The sequence below is a fragment of the Polypterus senegalus genome, chromosome 17, assembly GCF_016835505.1.
Source record: "Polypterus senegalus isolate Bchr_013 chromosome 17, ASM1683550v1, whole genome shotgun sequence".
In the NCBI taxonomy this organism is placed as follows: domain Eukaryota; kingdom Metazoa; phylum Chordata; class Cladistia; order Polypteriformes; family Polypteridae; genus Polypterus; species Polypterus senegalus.
Genome location: NC_053170.1, coordinates 82,371,721 through 82,391,149, shown reverse-complemented (window position 1 = coordinate 82,391,149; position 19,429 = coordinate 82,371,721). Strand labels below are relative to the sequence as shown.

Sequence of the window (19,429 nt, the reverse complement as noted above, 5' to 3'; positions counted from 1 at the left end):
AAGTTAGCAAACTTATTTTTCCCCACGTGCTGAAGGTTTTTTGAGGTTATGGAAGCTGATTTATGGTGGGTTGTATTTGATAAGTAGGACACCATACACCACAAAAGAGAAAACTTTACTTCCCTACCAGGCAAGCGGCATAACTTCCTTAAACATTGAGTTATTTTCAATGTATATAATTAAATAGCACATGTTTGTTATTGGTTGTTGTTAACTAACTGAATAGGAAGTTCGGATCATTTTACTGACTTGGATCTTTAAGTCTCGGTCAGCAAAATGAACGAATCATTTTTCGAGTCATTTCGTTCAATTCTCTTTCCAGCTCAGACTGAGTTGGTTAAGCTTATGGGGCTGTCACGTGATGAACGAACGATTCGAAAAACCCGAAGACTCGAAACAGGTGAATCAATTCCAATACAGAAACTATAGGAAGTTGCGCAAATGCGCATGCGCGACTGAACGAATCACTCCCACGAGACGACTCGTTCTTCCCGAGTCACATTAAAGACTCGTTCAAAATGAACGAATCGTTCAAGAACGACCCATCACTATAACTGACGCAAACTATGTACTGGGGTTTGACCTGACAGTGCATATTGTTCCTTGGTTGTCATATTTTTTACACAACATGAATTTTTGGTAATGGTTAAACATTCCCTTCTGTTGGAGTTTGTAGAAAAGACCAAATAGCTTTTACTAAAAAATTATACTGTAAACCTAAAAATATTGTCACCTTATTTATTACAGCAAAATTTTGGCAACCCAGATGCCAGTATTTTACCATAAATTTAACATTATTTTTTTAAAGTGTACCATAGACCAAAAAACATTGTTACCTTCTTTTTTTACAGTAAAATCCTGGTGACCCCAGCTGCCAGTTTTTTACCATAAATTTAATTTTTTTTTTTTTTTTACAGTGTGGGTAGGCTGTTAGCCTCATTCATTCACACCTCCATACAGGGGCAGGTTTACATTCACCACCTCGCGTATCTCAAACATGTTTAGTATGTGGGAGGAAACCCCACATGAACTCAGGAAGAGGAGGAACACAAAGCCCAGGGTGCTGGTTCTGTAATACAGCAACACAGATTATTTTGCCAGCCTGCTGCATGCTGTTGTTAGTTTTATTGATTGAATTATTGCCACTACAGTACATACAATATTGCAAGTAAGCTATTGATTTTAACAGTTACTCTTCTTGTATCCATCCATTTTCAATTACTGGATTGTTGGGACAATTCACAGATGCCAGTTTATCTAATGCATGTATCTTTTGGGATGTGGAAAATAAAATACTCCCCAAAAGCACCTGAACCAATGAACTTTGAGGCAGCAGTCCAAACTTGAGGCACCACACTGTCTTCTTTAAAGTGTAATGATTTACAAAACGTAATTATTAATATTTATTTATTTTTAGAATCTTCCATTTGCTTTCCACAGCTCCACTTCTCATTTTTTTCCAGGTCTATATTCTGACATGTATCGCAGTAGCATTAACAAATAAATAAAGGAAATGAAAACAACACAAGCGATCACACACAAAATTTTACACCGCCGTAGCTTGTGTTGTTGACTGTCAAAATCGTATTCCTCAAATGATGGATCACTGTGATGACGACTGACATACTCCATTTCGCACACTACTTCTGCTCTTCTAACCAACTCATCTGTTGGGTCTCTGATGCGAACTGAGGAGGACTTAGAATATTGCTGTAAACACTCTGGAGAACAGCACAATTGTTGAAGCACCTTGTCAAGGTTATCATGAATGTAAATCAGCCTCAGACTGATCTGGTGCAAGGTTTCTTTATTAACTTCTTTCAAAAGGTTTGTCTTCTTAAAGTGGAAAAACGTTAAAGGAATATCCTGCAGCCACAAATCACGTCTGCCTACCAGCTCTTTATTCCCCAAAAAGATGTGTGGAAGGTACTGTTGCTTCATACATTTAGCCAGGTACAGAAGGAGACCCTTTACTTGTGTTTCCAAGTTATAGTTCTGCCAGACATATTTATCAATTTGTAATACATAATGGAAAAATGCTGTTTTCAGGTAGTACGAAGGACATCTGGAGGTCAACTGGGAGGATGGACATATTTTCTTATCATTCTCCCTCAGATATTTTAGGATCTTCAGGCACTTGAAGTAACAGAAGTTCAACTGGAAGGATGGACATATTTCCTTATCATTCTCCCTCAGGTATTTTAGGATATTCAGGCACTTGAAGTAACAGGAGTTGCGTCGCAGGCTGTCAAAGAAAGCCTTCTCATGGGTGGAGAAGGAAAGTCTCCATGCAGCCTCCCCAAGGTCAAGATGTGAGGTCATCTTTGCTACAAGGTAGACACCCTTGTATGGAACAGCAGGCACAATGTCAATATTCATCTTTTTACCATAATAATCAAAGACAAGAGTCCTTGCAGGACCATTCTTTTGAAATGTAAAATTGATTCCAGGGAAGTGTTCTTTGAGCTCGGGCAGAGTACGGGCACACATGGACTGGAACCACTGCTGGATCTTCCCCGCAGACAATACATGGCCATGTCTATTTAACTGAACACAGAACTTGAGTATGAAATCTAAATCAGTTGCCCATTTGGATTTTGCTTCCTGTGACACTGGCCTTTTAATCTGAATTAATCCAAAGCAAACTGGAATATCAGGATTCTTATCTGAAAAGATAATCTCATCCAAGATTATCTGAATTGGAACCATGAAGTCAAACTCCAAATCCGGTTTGACCTTCACACCTTCAAAACTGCTGCCAGTGCCAATGGGCTCCAGACTTATTTTCGGGTCTGTAGATCTTAAATTGTTCTGGACTTCTGCCAGGACAGTGATGACCACCTGTTCTGCAAAAGATCGGTAGGGGTTAAGCTCATTGGCACTGAAGTCCACTTTGTTCTGATAGAGTTTCTCCAGCATTTGCAGAGTGGACATCATTTTGTTTTGTGGTACTTGAGTTACAGCTGTAGAAAAAAGAACAAAAAAATAAATAAGATGACACAGATCTCTTTGAGATGCAAAACACTCTAACTATGTCTGTACCAGCCAAGCCCTCAGTGAGAAGTCCATTGTTTAGCATGCCTTCCAACAGTTGTGATTTGTTGCAAATCCCTCTGGAATGTCAGAACATTTACTTTTTTTTAGTCTCAGTCTATCCTGGCAGCAGGTTAGGAAACAGCCCTGGACAGTGCAGTAGTCCATCACTGGGTCCACTTATGCGCTGACACCCACACTCATACAGGAACACTTTGGAATCACCAGTCTGCCTGACCAGCACTTGCTTGATGATGTGGGAAAAAATCAGAACACCCAAACGGACAAAAACAGAATTTGTAGAATCTACGTAGACCATGTCTGAGTGTGGGATTCAAACCCAAGACACTAAATGAATCAGGGGGCAGAAAAACCTACTGCACCACCTGTAGGGAGATTAGTGTATTGGAAATATAAAGTAATAATAAATACAGAAAGTGATCCTGCCTTATGTTTCTGCTGATAAATGAAAGTCTCCAATATGACTAACTTACTGTCTTGAATCAACAGTACAGATTCCAGAACTGAAACTGGAGTTACTTCTGATACAGTAAAGACTGTTTAAACATGCAACTTTAAAATTTCATTTAGACGTGATGTCATGTCTTATAATTTCTAAACCAATTTCTTCAGCAAGAAACATCTTAAACGTTACTTTAAAATTAGCCAGTCATAAAAACAAGTAACTTCATTATCAATATTTAGTAAGAGCAAATCCCCATGACAACGGACCTCCTCTGCCCAGCTTGTTTCTAGTCAATGTGCTGTTGCTGGATAAATTAGATGGCCTTTGATGAGATTTAGATTAAGGATCAATATGCCTTGTTCTTGGTTTTAGAGCTATTAAATATTAAAAGCAGAAGTCCACATGACCGTCACCATCAAATTCTTCCATGAGAACCCTGAATACAATGAGGACTGATTGCGGTCATTTATGTTGGGTAGAATGCCCAGACGGGGCTGGGTGGTCTCGTGGCCTGGAACCCCTGCAGATTTTATTTTTTTCTCCAGCCTTCTGGAGTTTTGTTTTTTCTGTCCTCCCTGGCCATTGGACCTTATTTTTATTCTATGTTAATTAGTGTTCCCTAATTTTAATTCTTATTTGTTTTGTCTTTTTTCTCTTTCTTCATCATGTAAAGCACTTTGAGCTACGTTGTTTGTATGAAAATGTGCTATAGAAATAAAAGTTGTTTGTGTTGTTGTTGACATCTTCTTTAAGTGGCTTAGACAGGTACTATTATTTAACAGGCCGCTGCTTTTGCTTTTAATGTGCAGACTAGTTTTTCATTTGCCTTGTTTTCTATGAACCAAGAACGCTGTGTTTTTTGAGGGAACTGAGTAAACAAGCTTTTGTTTTGGGACATGGTGGTTCTGCTGGGCCTTCTAGGTGATTAAACACTAGACAAAAATTCTGAAAAGCTTTCTAGGTCCATAAACTTAAAAAACGCAAAGCAAACTTGCACACTAGCGTATAAACTTATAAAACATATAGACATTTTTAAATTGCATTTAAATGTACTGTATATAGTAAGGCTTATAAATTCAGTTATACAAGAGTTTAAGAGTTTATTATCAAAACAGCCATCAGCATTCATCTCCAGTGGCACAGCCCTGTGCTGGCAGGTCAGACAATATGCAGCTGCGCACTGCTGCCTAACAACACAGCTACCCGTGCTCACAGGCTGTCACATTGGCATTCTAGATAGCATTTAAGTTCATATGTCAATGCTTCCTCACGAATCAACATCTTAATTAATCAAGGTAAACCAAAACGTATTAAATCAGCTGGCTTTGAGCAATATAAGAATTTAACTAATAACGGGTTTAGCACTGTGCTTTGCGGCTCAAGGCCACTTGCCTGTTTCCAGCACCAGCAGCTTAGCCCTTATCAGTTAAGTTGTGTGCTGCGCTTACCTGCACAGCTGCCTACGATTTTAGTCTTAAGGGATGCTGCTGGGTCCTCCTGGTCAAACTTACTGATGAGGATTGATTGATTAAAAGGCCACCCATTTTTGTGAGGAATGTAAACATGAACCTTGGACATCAGCGCCTGATACAAATTCTTTGACGGTGCGCCACAGTGGCTGGTTCCTTACTTGACAGGGTGAAGATCGGAGTATTACATTCATAGGACTGAATCACAATCTGATTATTTGGATGGTTACCTACCAGGCAACACTTGTGGTTGGTTGGCCAGTAGGTAAACATCTGACACATCTTCTCAGTTGTGAGAAGCAGGTCACAGATATGTGATACAGTACCTGTCAAATAATACAGAAAATACACGTTTCACCCTATTTGGAGCTCATCAGTTGCAGGAACCTCTAGCCAACCAGCCACTGTGGAACAATGTTAGAGACTTTGCTTCAGTCACTGATATCTGAGGTTTGATCCCCGCAAGAGGAAGCAAAGGTACAGTGGATTATGTTCTAATGCCAAGCAGGAAGTGATGTAGCGATTAAGGACAGACTCCATTGTGCACCAGTAGACATCTGTGAGAAGGAATGGAGACATGCAAGCTCTTTTCAAAATAGAGCTACATGTGAGGCTTTTTAACAAAAGATAAAATGTGTTGTGTCCACTTAAATGCACTGGTGATGGACACTCCAAGAAATTAAAAGTTGCTCACTCTTTCAACTGAATCCCCTTTAATATTCTATAGATGTCAGTATGGTCTGCCTTCTGCTTCACGACAACTATGACCAGCATCTTGTAAGTGAAATTGTTGTCACAGGTAAACATTTTCAATATAAGCTGTCTCATCATTGCTAGAGGTCAGGTCTATGATGGCAGTATCATCAGGAAATTTAATGATGGAAGAGGAGCGCTGCCTAGCCTGACAATCAGAGGTGCTTGTGTGGAGAATCAGTGTGGAGGATGTGATGCTACTGTGGCAGACATCCAGGGACCTTGCCCCAACGGGACGCCTGGATCAGGGAAGGGCCGGGAAAGGGACAATATCTCCCCTGGGCACAAGAGGGCAGCCCCCCTGATTTCCATTGAGGAAGCTCAACCCTGTGGGCGTCCGTGGCCCAACCAAGGGGCTTGCCTGGATGGTTCCTGAGCCCTGGAGGACAGCACTTCCACCAGCAGGAAGTGCTGCTGCTCCAGGAACTGTGTATGCCAAGAGTGCTTCCGGATGCAAGGGCAACACTTCTGTCACACAAGGAAGTGCTGCCGAAAGACCATCACCAAGCACCTGGAGCACATCCGGGGTGTGATAAAAGGGGCCACCTCACTCCCTTCAAGGAACCGGAGTCGGGAGGATGAAGATGGAGCTTGCGAGAGAGGAGTTGAGATGGCCAAAGAGAGAAAGGAAATTGTAAATAAACTTGTGTGTTTTGGACATTGGTGTCGTGTCTGTCTGTTACACTACCAGTCCACATCTTCTGAGGCTAATTGGGCAGGAAGTCCAAAATCCAACTGAAGAGGGTGGCAACAAGTCCTAAATTTGAGGAGTTTGGTTGTCAACTTTGCTGGCGCAACGGTGTTAAATGCAGAGCTGTAGTCTATAAACAGGACTCTAGCCTTCTCTTGTACAACTTCATCACAATTGGAACGAGTGCCTCTGGTCTAGATTAACTTGTTGATTCAGTGGGCCTCTCTTAAAGTGGCAATGCAAGTTCAGCACACGACAGTGTAGAAAATCACAGTGCTTATCACAGAGTTATAGAACATGCAATCGATGTCAGTACCCACATTAAAGGAGTGCAGTCTCCTAAGAAAAGGATATATGGGTACTTGAAAAAGGCAGTCCAGAACCAGTTTACACACATTTATCATTGCAGAACATTTAGTGGTAATTTTTGTGAATGAATGATTATGAATGGATTCCTACAAGATACCAGCCTTTGATAGGAGATGCCTCAGGGTAATCCACACTGGTTGCTACCGATCTCAATGAAATCAGCATGGTCTGCCACATATTAAACCTGTTCTTACCTGATGTATTACCTCCGGACCACCCAAATACTTTGCTAAAGGTGCAAAAACCTACCTGCTACGATCATTACCAGGACAGGCCATGTGCCGTGAACTTATGGCCAATGTATATGCTATGGATGTGGACATGGATTTTTACACACCGAAACTCGTCTATTCAGGTAGTGAACTTCTAGCACTGAGAACAAGTGCCCGTGTCGGTGTGGTTCCCTATTTACCTGATGAGGTAAGAAGGCGGTATCATGGCAGCAGAGCCAGCGCTAAGCTAAAGGCTAAGCGGCTAGCGAGGAAGTGGCGATACAAGCCTTCGGTGCCTTCTGTGATCCTGGGAAATATGAACTCACTACCAAATAAGATCGACGAACTGGTTGTGCTGGTGAAAAATGTCAGGACCTACAGAGAATGCAATTTGTTGTGTTTTTGTGAAACATGGCTAACAACTACCATCCCAGATTCCAACAGGAGGACTCGCTCTCTATGTGAATACAAGGTGGTGCAACCCTGGACATGTAAACATCAAAATCTCCAGTTGCTGCAGGGACATCAAACGGCTGGCTGTAAGTCTACATCCCTACTACTTGCCCAGAGAGTTTGGACACGTCATTGTTTTTATTGTTTACATCCCTTCTCGGGCGGACGTGGAGATAGCGGGTGACATCATCCATTCCGCTGTTGCTAAACTACAAACACACCACCCCGAGGTGCTTGTACTAATCTCAGGAGACTTTAACCATTTAATGCTGGATAAAACATTACCTGCCTTCTCCCAGTATGTGGATTGTAACACCTGGGGAAATAGGACTATTGACCTACTGTATGCAAATGTTAAAGACGCATACAGTGCCACTCCGCTGCCTGCGCTTGGGAGAGCAGATCATAACCTGGTTCTGCTTCAGCCTCACTACAAACCAAGAGTGAGGGAGCTACCTACAATCACACGCTCATTCAGGAAGTGGTCCCCTGAGGCAGAGCAGGCTCTTAGAGACTGCTTTGGAACTACAGACTGGGATATCCCGCAGAGAACATTGAGGAGGTTGTTGACTGCACTACTGACTACATCAACTTCTGTATGGACATTGTAGTTCCAGCAAGAACAGTACGCTGCTATGCTAACAACAAGCCATGGATTACAAGTGACATCATTTGAACCAGAAAAAAGGGCTTTTAAAAGGTAGTGATCAGCATGAGCTCAACCGCGTGCAGAAGGAACTCCGAGTCCAGCTCAGGGCGGCAAAGGAGCAGTACAGGAGAAAGCTGGAGCAGAAGTTGCAGAATAACAGCATGAAGGAAGTGTGGGATGGGATGAAGAGCATCAGTGGCTGCAGCTCGAAGTGGGGTGCCACCATCGAGAGAGACGTGGAGAGAGCAAACCTTGTAGCGGCCAAGTGCCGCTAAGATTCACACCGTCAATGTGACGGTGATTTATTTATTTTAGTGGTGGATTACCAGGGACAACCCCAGCCTTGGAACAGCACACACACTACAGAGACCAAATAAAGCATGCTGGGAACATTAAACGATAAAGAATATAATGACATTAAATGAACTAAATGGAAACAATAATACCACCCCTGACCCCTTCGGCGATATTACATTTAACAAATAAAAATAATAAACACACAGCAAAAGTCTGTGTAAACCAAACCAGATGAAATGAGAGGTGGTGAAGTTAAGTCCAGTGATCTGTATGTTGAAAGGGTGAAAGAAAACTCAGTCCTACCGGTAGATACTGAAAGGATGAAGTCAGATGGATGGTTCAGGAGCGCTCCACTCTTCTGGAAAACCAATACATTCCAACACAGTCCTCAGTGCACAGGTAGATAGACGATCCAGACCCCAAAAAACGAATACAGTCCAGGACACAATGATTAATTAAGGTTCAAAAAATAGCAGGAAGCATGACAGTTAAATGTAACACACAACGCACCAAAACAAAACAAACTTTTTTTCTTTCTTTGACACCTGCCCTCCTTTTAAACCCCTCTGGCCACCTTTGACCCCAACAGCCCATGCAAGGACTGCTGGGAGATGCAGTTCTAACTACTAGTAGCATTGCTACAACCTGATGAACAACTTCTTTAACAGGTTTGACCACCCTAACCCACTCTCACCTCGGAGTACTGCACCCTCCACCCATCCTTCTACTGATACCAGCATAAGAGAGAGTTTCCCCCCCACCCACAATTACAGCAGCCCAGGTGAGCAGAGAGCTGAGGAGACTTCGTGCCAACAAAGCAGTGGGTCCAGATGGTGTATTGCTACGACTGCTGAAGGCCTGTGCGTTGGAGCTGGGGAGTCCTCTACAGCGCATCTTCAACCTGAGCCTGGAACAGGGGAGAGTCCCGAGGCTTTGGAAAACATCTTGTATCACCCCAATCCCAAAGGTATCACATCCTGGTGAGCTGAATGACTTAAGGAATGTCACCCTAACGTCACATTTGATGAAGACCATGGAGCAGCTGCTGCTTCACCACCTGAGGCCACAGGTCCGCCATGCCCTCGACCCTTTGCAGTTCGCATACCAGGAGAAGGTGGGAGCGGAGGATGCCATCATCTACAGTATATGCTACACCGATCCCTCTCCCACTTGGACAGAGGCAGTGGTGCTGTAAGAATTATGTTTCTGGACTTCTCTAGTGCCTTCAACATCATCCAACCTCTGCTACTTAGGGACAAGCTGACTGAGATGGGAGTAGATTCACACCTGGTGACATGGATCATCTTACAGACAGTCCTCAGTATGTGCATCTCAGGAACTGCAGGTCTGACATTGTGGCCAGCAGCACAGGAGTGCCGCAAGGCACTGTACTTTCTCCGGTCCTGTTCAGTCTTTATACATTGGACTTCCAATACAACTCAGAGTCCTGCCATGTGCAAAAGTTCGTTGACGACACTGCTATCGTGGGCTGCATCAGGAGTGGGCAGGAGGAGTATAGGAAGCTAATCAAAGACTTTGTTAAATGGTGTGACTCAAACCACCTACAACTGAACAACAGCAAAACCAAGGAGCTGGTGGTGGATTTTAGGAGACCCAGGCCCCTCATGGACCCCGTGATTATCAGAGGCGACTGTGTGCAGATGGTACAGACCAATAAATATCTGTGAGTGCAGCTGGATGATAAATTGGACTGGACTGCCAATACTGATGCTCTGTGCAAGAGAGGACAGAGCAGACTATACTTCCTTAGAAGACTGGCGTCCTTCAACATCTGCAATAAGATGCTGCAGATGTTCTATCAGATGATTGTGGTGAGTGCCCTCTTCTACGAGGTGGTGTGCTGGGGAGGCAGCATAAACAAGAAGGATGCCTTACGCCTGGACAAACTGGTGAGGAAGGCAGGCTCTATTGTAGGCACGGAGCTGGACAGTTTGACATCCATGGCAGAGCGACGGGTGCTGAGCAGGCTCCTGTCAATCATGGAGAATCCACTGCATCCACTGAACAGCATCATCTCCAGACAGAGGAGCAGCTTCAGCGACAGACTGCTGTCACCATCCTGCTCCACTGACAGACTGAGGAGATTGTTCCTCCCCCACACTATGCGACACAATTCCACCCGGGGGGTAAACGTTAACATTATACGAAGTTACTGTCTGTTATGCCTGCATTTGTATCACTCTTTAATTAATTTAATATTGCTTTTAATCAGTATGCTGCTGCTGGAGTATGTGAGTTTCCCCTTGGGGATTAATAAAGTATCTATCTGTCTATCTGATATTCAAAGGGATCCAGTTTGTCAAAGTGTGAATTATTTATCTGACTAATGACAACATCTTCAAGTTATCCCTCTTACCTCTTACCTCTTCTGGTTATTAGTTATTTTCACACTCTTAAAAATAACAATTCATTAATGGTATTTTACTGGGGTGCATGGTTCCTCATAGAATCATTGCTTAACAAACAACTATTTCATTTTAGGACCGGTTCTTCACATATAAAGCTGCTTCTTTGGTCTTAGTAGGATATTAACAGATACAAAAAAAACTGAATTTGCCCTATGGTATTGTATGCAGAGAATCCCTTCAAATCATGAAAGCACTGGGATTTTATAATTCAGTTATGATGTACTGTATTCATGGCTATTTATGGAATCTGTTACAGATCTAAATACTTCAAAGTTCTTTCTGGAACCTTCATGTGGATGGGTCAATTGAGAACCAGAAGACCCGCTTTGACACATTTATTAGTAAGGGTGTAGGTGTTGCTAATTTTGCATCATCAGCGTAACTATTTAGATGATACACACAACGTCTTCTTCTTCTTTCGGCTGCTTCCATTAGGGGTTGCCACAGCAGATCACCTGTTTCCATATCTCACTGTCCTTTACATCTTGTTCTGTTACACCCATCACCTGCATGTCTTCTCTTACCACATCCATAAACCTTCTCTTAGGCCTTTCTCTTTTCCTCTTGCCTGGCACCTCTATCTTTAACATCCTTCTCCCAATATACCCAGCATCTCTCCTCTGCACACGTCCAAACCAACACAATCTCGTCTCTCTGACTTTGTCTCCCAACCGTCCAACTTGAGCTGACCCTCTAATGTCCACATTTCTAATCCTGTCCATCCTCATTACACCCAATGCAAATCTTAGCATCTTTAACCCTGTCACCTCCAGCTTTGTCTCCTGCTTTCTGGTCAGTGTCACTGTCTCAAATCCATATAACATACTGTACCTGGTCTCACTACACAGAACAAAGGAGTCAAAAGTCAAAATTTGATGTGTAGGCATTGCCTGGTGTGGGCATTCTCTCGCAAATCCTACACAGAACTATATGTGTCTTTATGGCACTGCTTTGTCCTTGCATAGATTTTGGGACTAAAAAATGTTGCACCACCATCATGTTCTTTGACAAGGCGAGATGTCTCCCTTTCCTACACAAGTCAAGTCCTGTGTACAACCCTAGTGCTGGATCTGAATCCAGCATCATTTTGGGGTAGGGGCTGATGCCACCCAGATCAATGCTGTACAGTCTAAAAATGGCACTTTATGGTTTTTTACTGAGTTGTGTGGTTCTTTGTAGAAATACTGCTTGAGAAAGCACCATTTCATCGTGGGAAGGGTTCTTTGCATATACATTGTGCTTTGAATACTTTGTAATATGTAGAAAAAAATGACTTTTTTAATGTATTGTAGGTACCTGGCAGGACAATAACAGATTAAGAAAACTTGAACTTACAGTAGCCTGTGTTATTGTATACAGTGCCGGATTTAGACTTGATAAGGCCCTAAGCTATTTGAGACATGGGGCCCTTCATAAGTATATATGACAATTACTCACTCAGACAATTTGTTTTGGGGGCCCCCAAGAAGGCGGGGGCCCTAAGCTTTAGCTTGTGTAGCTGATACATAAATCGTGCACTGATTGTATACAATGAGAGTCCTTTTTAAATCATGAGCCATTGATATTTCACAAATCTATTACCACCTAGTCATGCTTATTAAATAAATTTAGTTTCTTTCTAGAACCGTCATGTGAATGGGTCTTTTGGGAACCAAAATTGGTTCCCCTATGGCATTGGTCTGAAGAACCACTCTGGCACCTTAATTTTAGTTGGTGCTAATCTCTCAAGGAGATGACTGACCTATTTAGATCTTATCAAGAAATGAAAATTAGCTAGTCATTGAATATGATACAGGAAACTTTATTTAGTAAACAACAAGAAGTCTGGCTTTATTATAAAGAGCTGGAAAAACTGGTAAAACTTCTTCTCAGAAGAATGTGAAAGAAAACAAACAGCACTCCCTATTAAAAACAAACTGTTTTTGTTTTTAACAAAACATTCTTTATTTAAATGAGGTTTCTTGATAAGCAGTTAATTGTGATGTTTACCACAGTACTGCTCTTACACTTGCAGTATGTAAGATACAAGAGAGAAAGGCTCTGGATTCTTCTGTTGAGATAAAATCACCTGACAGGTGGCTATTGTCTAAAATCTCTCATTTTCCAGAGTAGAGGACTACACTGTAAAGATCAGGTACAGGTACTGAAAAGGAAGACAAGTAGGGCTGCTTGTACTGTATGGTGACCCGAGAATCCCTCATTTATCACTAACATATCTTGATTTTATAAGTTGTCCTCATGTCTGTAAGGATTCCCCCTCAAGTTCACTTGGGTGTGGATGAGAGTGCATATGTGAGACTGGCATTATGTGAGGGTTCAGAAAATTCAAAGATGTTTGATTGGAATGGTTATCAGTATTACAGAGTGCTTTATTGCTGCAGACATACCTCTTTAAAACAAATAAATAAATAAGTGATATTATGTAATTATCAGTCTCTAATGCCACTACTTAAAGCATTTGTTGTAATGGACATAACTACATGGCTGCCACACAACTTTTCAGAAGGTTTCAGCGTCTGCTCATTATGTCGATATAATACGGCATAGTAGAAATGAAATTTGACACAAAATCAGTTTAGCGGTGCTGTATATTTAGAATCAGAATGGACTGTCTGGTAAAGTGTAATAGATTGGACACATTACCCCCTCGGCCAGAGCAATGATTAGGTCAACTCCTGCAGTGCACAACCCAGAGCCACTCACTCAGGAGAACTGGCAATGAACTCACACACACATTCGCTCACACACACCTCCACCACCTTACCTAGGAGATTCTTCTGCAAATGTCCTGTGTTTGCCGTATCCTCAGCTGTAGACGGGATTTGAAGGACGCCAATGTTCACCTGAGGAGTGCATTTAAAAAGTGGTAGGTAGGCGGGTCAGTTTACAGAAGGGCGCGTCCACTGGAGTGTCAAGGAGGAAACGAAACTGAACTTCAGGTGGTATAACTATACTTATGTGTGGACTCCTATTATTGGGCCCCTTAGATCAGGACTCCCTTATTCTCACCTTACCTCTGCAAAACTCTTCTCTCTGTCAGTGCACTTCCACTACAGCACTCAGCTGTAAACTGTACATTAAATAAGCGCCATTACTTCACTATTAGCATGTAGACTTGTCTTACTCAACTGAAAGAATCCTAACTCTCCTATTCTAAGTCACTGGGTAACTGATGTTTTATACTACTAGGGGGCTTCACCCCCTGCTCGCTTCTCTCGCCAGCCCCCATGTTTGGTTTTCTGGATACACACTTTTAAGATTTTTTTTTTCTTTGAATTGTTGCTATTTCATTAGTTTCACTTTTATTTCAGAACTTCTGTAAAAACAATATTTGGAATCTTTCGAGTCCCAATATGCTGAATCTTTTAAATGAGGTCAGTGAGACGGGTGTTTAATGACTTTGTACCATCATTCAGGATAGGTTCCTCTGTTTGGAATTTCAGCACAGACAAAACGATCTTCATCATCAGCAGTTAATTTTTTTTTTGCAAAATAACCAATAAATGTATGTGAGGTAAACTCCGTTTTTGAAATTCTCTGACTTAAACTTCAAAGCCTTTGTGGAGGCTGGCCAGGACACAGACATGCGGACACGTTCACGTCACCCACAACACGTTAATTTACATCCATTATATACAAGTCCATAAGTGCCACACAAAGCCCAAAGTCCTGGTCACAACTCAAATGCCTTGCTTCTTCAGGCCGCCTCTCTCTCTCTCCTCCAGAGCTCCGTCCTACTCCACTCCCAACTTTTGCCAATGTCTGAAGGGAGGCGGCCCCTTTTATAATCACCCAAATGTGCTCCGGGTGTTTCCCAGCAATCTTCCACTGAGGTGCTGAGGTCCAGGGCTCCAAAGGCATAGGGGCACCCCCTGGCGGTGACCACGGGCCCCTACATGGTGGAGCTTCAAAGCTCTGTACCCGTTGCCCCCAAAGGTATCATGGTGGTTGCCCCCACATGGTCTGGGGAAGGCGCAAGCCCTCCTCCGGTCCTCCTGGGCGTCCCGGCTGGGTCGCCACCCCAGCCATCTCTGACACCTTATAATATTTACATACTGACATTTCACCTATGTCCATATATTCGATCTCTATTCGCCTTTTTGTAATTTCTCCGAGTAATAATTTCTCTTTGTTTGCGCTAATGCGATGTTTACTTTCTTTTTTTGACGCTGTCATTTTTTTTTTCTGCTGTCATATTCTGTATCTTGCTCTGCATGTGTTTCACGCCTGCCTTTTTTTTGAGTCTTTTGAATGCCACTGTTTTCATTATCTCTAACCTGCTCTGCATGTGTTTGGCACCCTTGTTTTTTAACCTTTTTATGATGTTTTACTTTGTTTTCTACTCTTTGTCTTTTATTTCTGCCCTCGCTTTGTCCAGCTTTTTTTTCAGTGACACCTGGTCTGTGGTGATTAATTTTCCCTTTTTCGAGTAATAATTTCTGTTTGTTTGCACTACTGCGATCTTTACTTTCTTTTTTTTATACTTTCTAATTTTCCTACTTTCATATTCTGTACCTTTCTCCGCATGTGTATAGCGCCAATGTTTGTGAACGTCTTTATGAAGTTCTACTTTGTCTTTTACTCTGTCTTTTAATTCTGAGCCCGATTGAAGGTGCTTTGTTTCAGTTCCACTTGTTACGGGCTGATAATTACGTTCCTTATTTTCCTATTTTTCTTTTTTGCTCTTTTTTCTCTCCAACGCTTTTGAGTCTCTTTTCTCCGCACTGCTTTCTTCTTCACTTAGTCGTCGACGATTCATTTATAACGTATTGTCCTTATACTCTTTATATGCACTGAGACCCTGGATCTGTGTGTGCTCAGATCCTTCACATGACCGAATGTGTTGCTCTTATTTGGTTGTAAGTAGGGCGTGTCTTGCAAGAATCTCATGTTCTGCGTCATCGTGAGACGGTCCTGGGTCAATCTCTTGGCACAATGTCTCATGTTTAAGGTCTTTTAAGTGTCTTCCGTGATCTTAACGTGAAGATCACGTCTCAACGCCCTAGTGTTTCTCTCCAGGATTGTTTTTTATAATAGAGAGATTTGAAATTGGAAAAAAATCTAATTCTCACTTAGAGGATCTGTACAGAACTTTTTCAAAACCTGCCTGGATCTAATCAATAACATTTTAGAATAAGCTCTTAAAGCACTAAGGAAGCAGATTCTCTCCCCTTTTCTTGTTCTTCTCCATTTATCTTTATTCACTTATTAATTCATCTATTTACTTATTTTTAGTAGCTTTAAGTTTTACTCTGCTGGCCATGCTCTCTTTCTCAGGGGTGGGTGTTGATTTGTTTTCGATCCTATTTGTATGGAATGTTGTGTGATTTCAATAAAATCAATTCAATTAAAAAAATAAGTGGATTCAAAAAACTGCTAGTGGATGGATGGCAAAGCAAAACTAAACCTCCGCACCTAACCGTACCCATGGTTTTAAAAATAAAGGTGCCAGAATGGTTCTTCAAAGTGATACCATAGGGGAACCATTTTTTATTCCCAAAAGACCCATTTACATGAAGGTTTCAGAAATAACCTCCGTAACAGACTCCATCCAGCAAATTACCATAACTAGATGGTAACAGATTTGTGAAATACCAATGGGCATGATTTTAAAAGGACTTTCGCTGCATACAATAACACAGGCCAAGTCCAGGTTTTCTTAATTTGTTACTGCCCTGCCAGGCAGCCTACCATACTATCAGTTTTTTCCCACATATTAGGAAGTTTTTCAAAACATGAAGAACCAACTTCAAATGCAAAGAATGCTTCCCAGAATGAAATGGTGCTTTGTCAAGAAATAGTTCTATGAAGAACCAAATAACCCAGTAAAAACCATCAAATGCCATTAAAGAACCAGTATTTTAAAGTGTGTATGCGAGAACCCCTGTTGTTGTCTAAGTTTAACTTAGGGTGCCTTTTACATTCTTCACTTTTGACCGAAGTATGTCTCACTGTGCCTTGTTAAAGCCTTCACCTCCTAATGACCCTTCATTGGACCGAGAGAGAGGCTGGGAGTAGGTGCCGATTACAGTGTGTTACCGCACCCACAACACGGCAAACCACCTAAAGTGAGATCCAAGTGCAGTCATGCAACAGGTGACACCTCAGCACCACACTGGGCAGTGTGAGGTTTTTTAAAAAGGCTGGAGTGCCAATCCTGCCACATCCCCCAAGTTTTCCTTGCAAGCAGACCCAGAAATTCAATGGATGAATACACAATGGGGTGATCAAAAAGTTTTGAGCCTGAACCTAAAGTAGATATTCGTGATCAGAGCTGTCTCTGGTGTTAATATGTATGGTAGGTTTTTGATGATATTTTCTTGATTTGAGATAAGTTTGATTAATATGTAAACACCTGAGACTCCAATTTAAGTTTCTTTCTTATTTATTGCTATACAACGATTTCTTTATTAGACATTGCTTTCTGTTTGACAATTTTAGTCAAACAGAAAGCTTAGTACAAATATGCTCTCTATGAAATACATTTAATAAATACATTAAATACATTTAAATAAATATATTTAATTAAATACATTAAATTTTATATTTTAACATTTAATTAAATACATATAAATAAATACATTTAATTAAATACATTTCCAACCCTCCTCCTGCACCCACCCTTGCTGTCGTGGCACGCCCACTGCCTGCTCATGTGCCCGACCCCAACACCTCGCCAAACACATGTTTACACGCTGCATACAGCGATTCCCATCCGCGACAAACATGCTTCTTCTTAGATGGTCCTGCAGGAACGGGGAAAACCTTTGTCTACAAAACCCTGATTCATACCATCAGAGCTAGGGGAGACATTCCTACAACCGTAGCATCTACAGGAATAGCTGCAACATTGTTACCGGGTGGACGTACTGCACATTCTGTTTTTAAAATACCGTTGAAGCTGACTACTACTACCACATGCAACATCAAACCTACCTCCCGACACGCTCAACATCTTCTGCAATCCAAACTGATAATATGGGACGAGGCGCCAATGACACATGCATGCGCGTTCCAGGCAGTTGACAGGTTATTACGTAACCTCATGGGTGACACGCAGCCATTTGGAGGGAAAACAATACTATTGGGTGGAGATTTCCGACAAATACTCCCTGTCATTATGCGTTGCTCCCGAGCACTTACTGTTGCCAGTTGCATTAACAAGCAACCTTTGTGGCGTCACATGCATGTACTTACACTGACGACAAATATGAGAGCTCCTCCTCACAAACAACATTTCACAAAATGGCTCCTTGATGTTGGAGACGGAAAAAATGTAACAGCTGTAACATTACCTTCACATTGTTTTCCTTTTAGTTCAGATCCCGTTCAACAACTATATGGCGACATCGACTTCTCAACTGTCACTCCAGAACAACTCAGTACGCGAGCTATATTAAGCGTCACCAACGAAGACTCGCTACACCTTAATGAACAAGTACTGAAACTTATCCCTACTGACAAAGTAACTTTCACCAGCGTTGACTCCATCGTCACAGACAATTCTGCAGATCAACTTTCATTCCCCGAAGAATTTCTTAACAGTCTTAATCCCACTGGCATGCCGCTGCACTCAAAATTAAAATTGGTTCAGTCATCATGCTTCTCAGAAGCCTCATGCCAGCGAGAGGTCTCTGTAATGGCACTAGACTGACTGTTACAAGCAGTCACCGCAATGTACTGGAGTGTAAAACTATCGCAGCTCCTACCTCACAAACTGTCCTTATTCCTCGGATTTCCCTGACCCCATCAGATTCAAATTTGCCTTTTACTTTTACATGCAGACAATTTCCTGTTAGATTGTCGTTTGCAATGACAACTAATAAGGCACAGGGCCAAACTTTCAAAAAGATATGCCTGTATCTGCCAAAACCAGTTTTCAGTCACGGACAATTGTATGTTGCTCTCTCCAGAGTTCCATCTTTTCATTCACTGACAGTCGTATCCTCAAACCCACCCCATTTAGACAACTGTGTCTTTCAGGAAGTGTTCACCCATCAATGAATAATTATGGGTTAGCTAGTTTAGAGTTATTTTTTTGTAGGTATAAATGCTTAACTCTTTTCGTGTTGTTTCCCTATTGTTTTTCCCTTATTCTGTGTAGTCTTCTCTCCTCATTGTATGCTAATAGTGACAATTAAAAACAAGCAAAGCAGACATCCTGGTGAACAACACTAATGATGATAAAAGGCTGCAACTGCTTCAGTGTCACACCCATTAATTAGTTAATAATGGTAAGACAGAATGAAAATCAGGATGAGTGTAAATAAAAATTAAATATATATATATATATATATATATATATATATATATATATATATATATATATATATATATATATATATTGTCCACATATAACTGCTTAATTTTTATTAAATTGTATTAACACACTTAATATTGTAATTTCTTCATTGGCCTCAAAACATAGAAACTGCGGAATAACAACTCACTTAATTAGGCTAGTAGTGCAATTTAAAAAGTTGGTTGGAACAAAAACCTGTAGCCCCAGGGGGTCACCTAAAGCTAGTCTGGGAACCACTACTATAGACCATCCTGTTTTCATATCACTTATCTCGAGGTCATATCTGGAAGTGCTGCTATTGACTTT

At 41.6% G+C, this 19,429-nt stretch overlaps 1 protein-coding gene across 2 annotated transcripts; it reads right to left on the bottom strand.

The window, feature by feature from the left end:
* Window positions 1–1,110: 1,110 nt before the first annotated feature.
* LOC120517870 (cyclic GMP-AMP synthase-like) lies at window positions 1,111–13,947 on the bottom strand. Of its 2 annotated transcripts, none has more exons than XM_039740376.1 (2): window positions 13,586–13,947; window positions 1,111–2,963 (listed from the first exon to the last, which is right to left on the bottom strand). In XM_039740376.1, the coding sequence occupies exon 2, from the start codon at window positions 2,935–2,937 to the stop codon at window positions 1,450–1,452; it is 1,488 nt and encodes a 495-aa protein (XP_039596310.1). In that variant the 5' UTR covers window positions 2,938–2,963; window positions 13,586–13,947; the 3' UTR covers window positions 1,111–1,449. The 2 variants fall into 2 exon arrangements, with proteins under 2 accessions (XP_039596310.1, XP_039596309.1); XM_039740375.1 differs by lacking the exon at window positions 13,586–13,947 and adding an exon at window positions 8,696–8,967.
* Window positions 13,948–19,429: the final 5,482 nt, after the last annotated feature.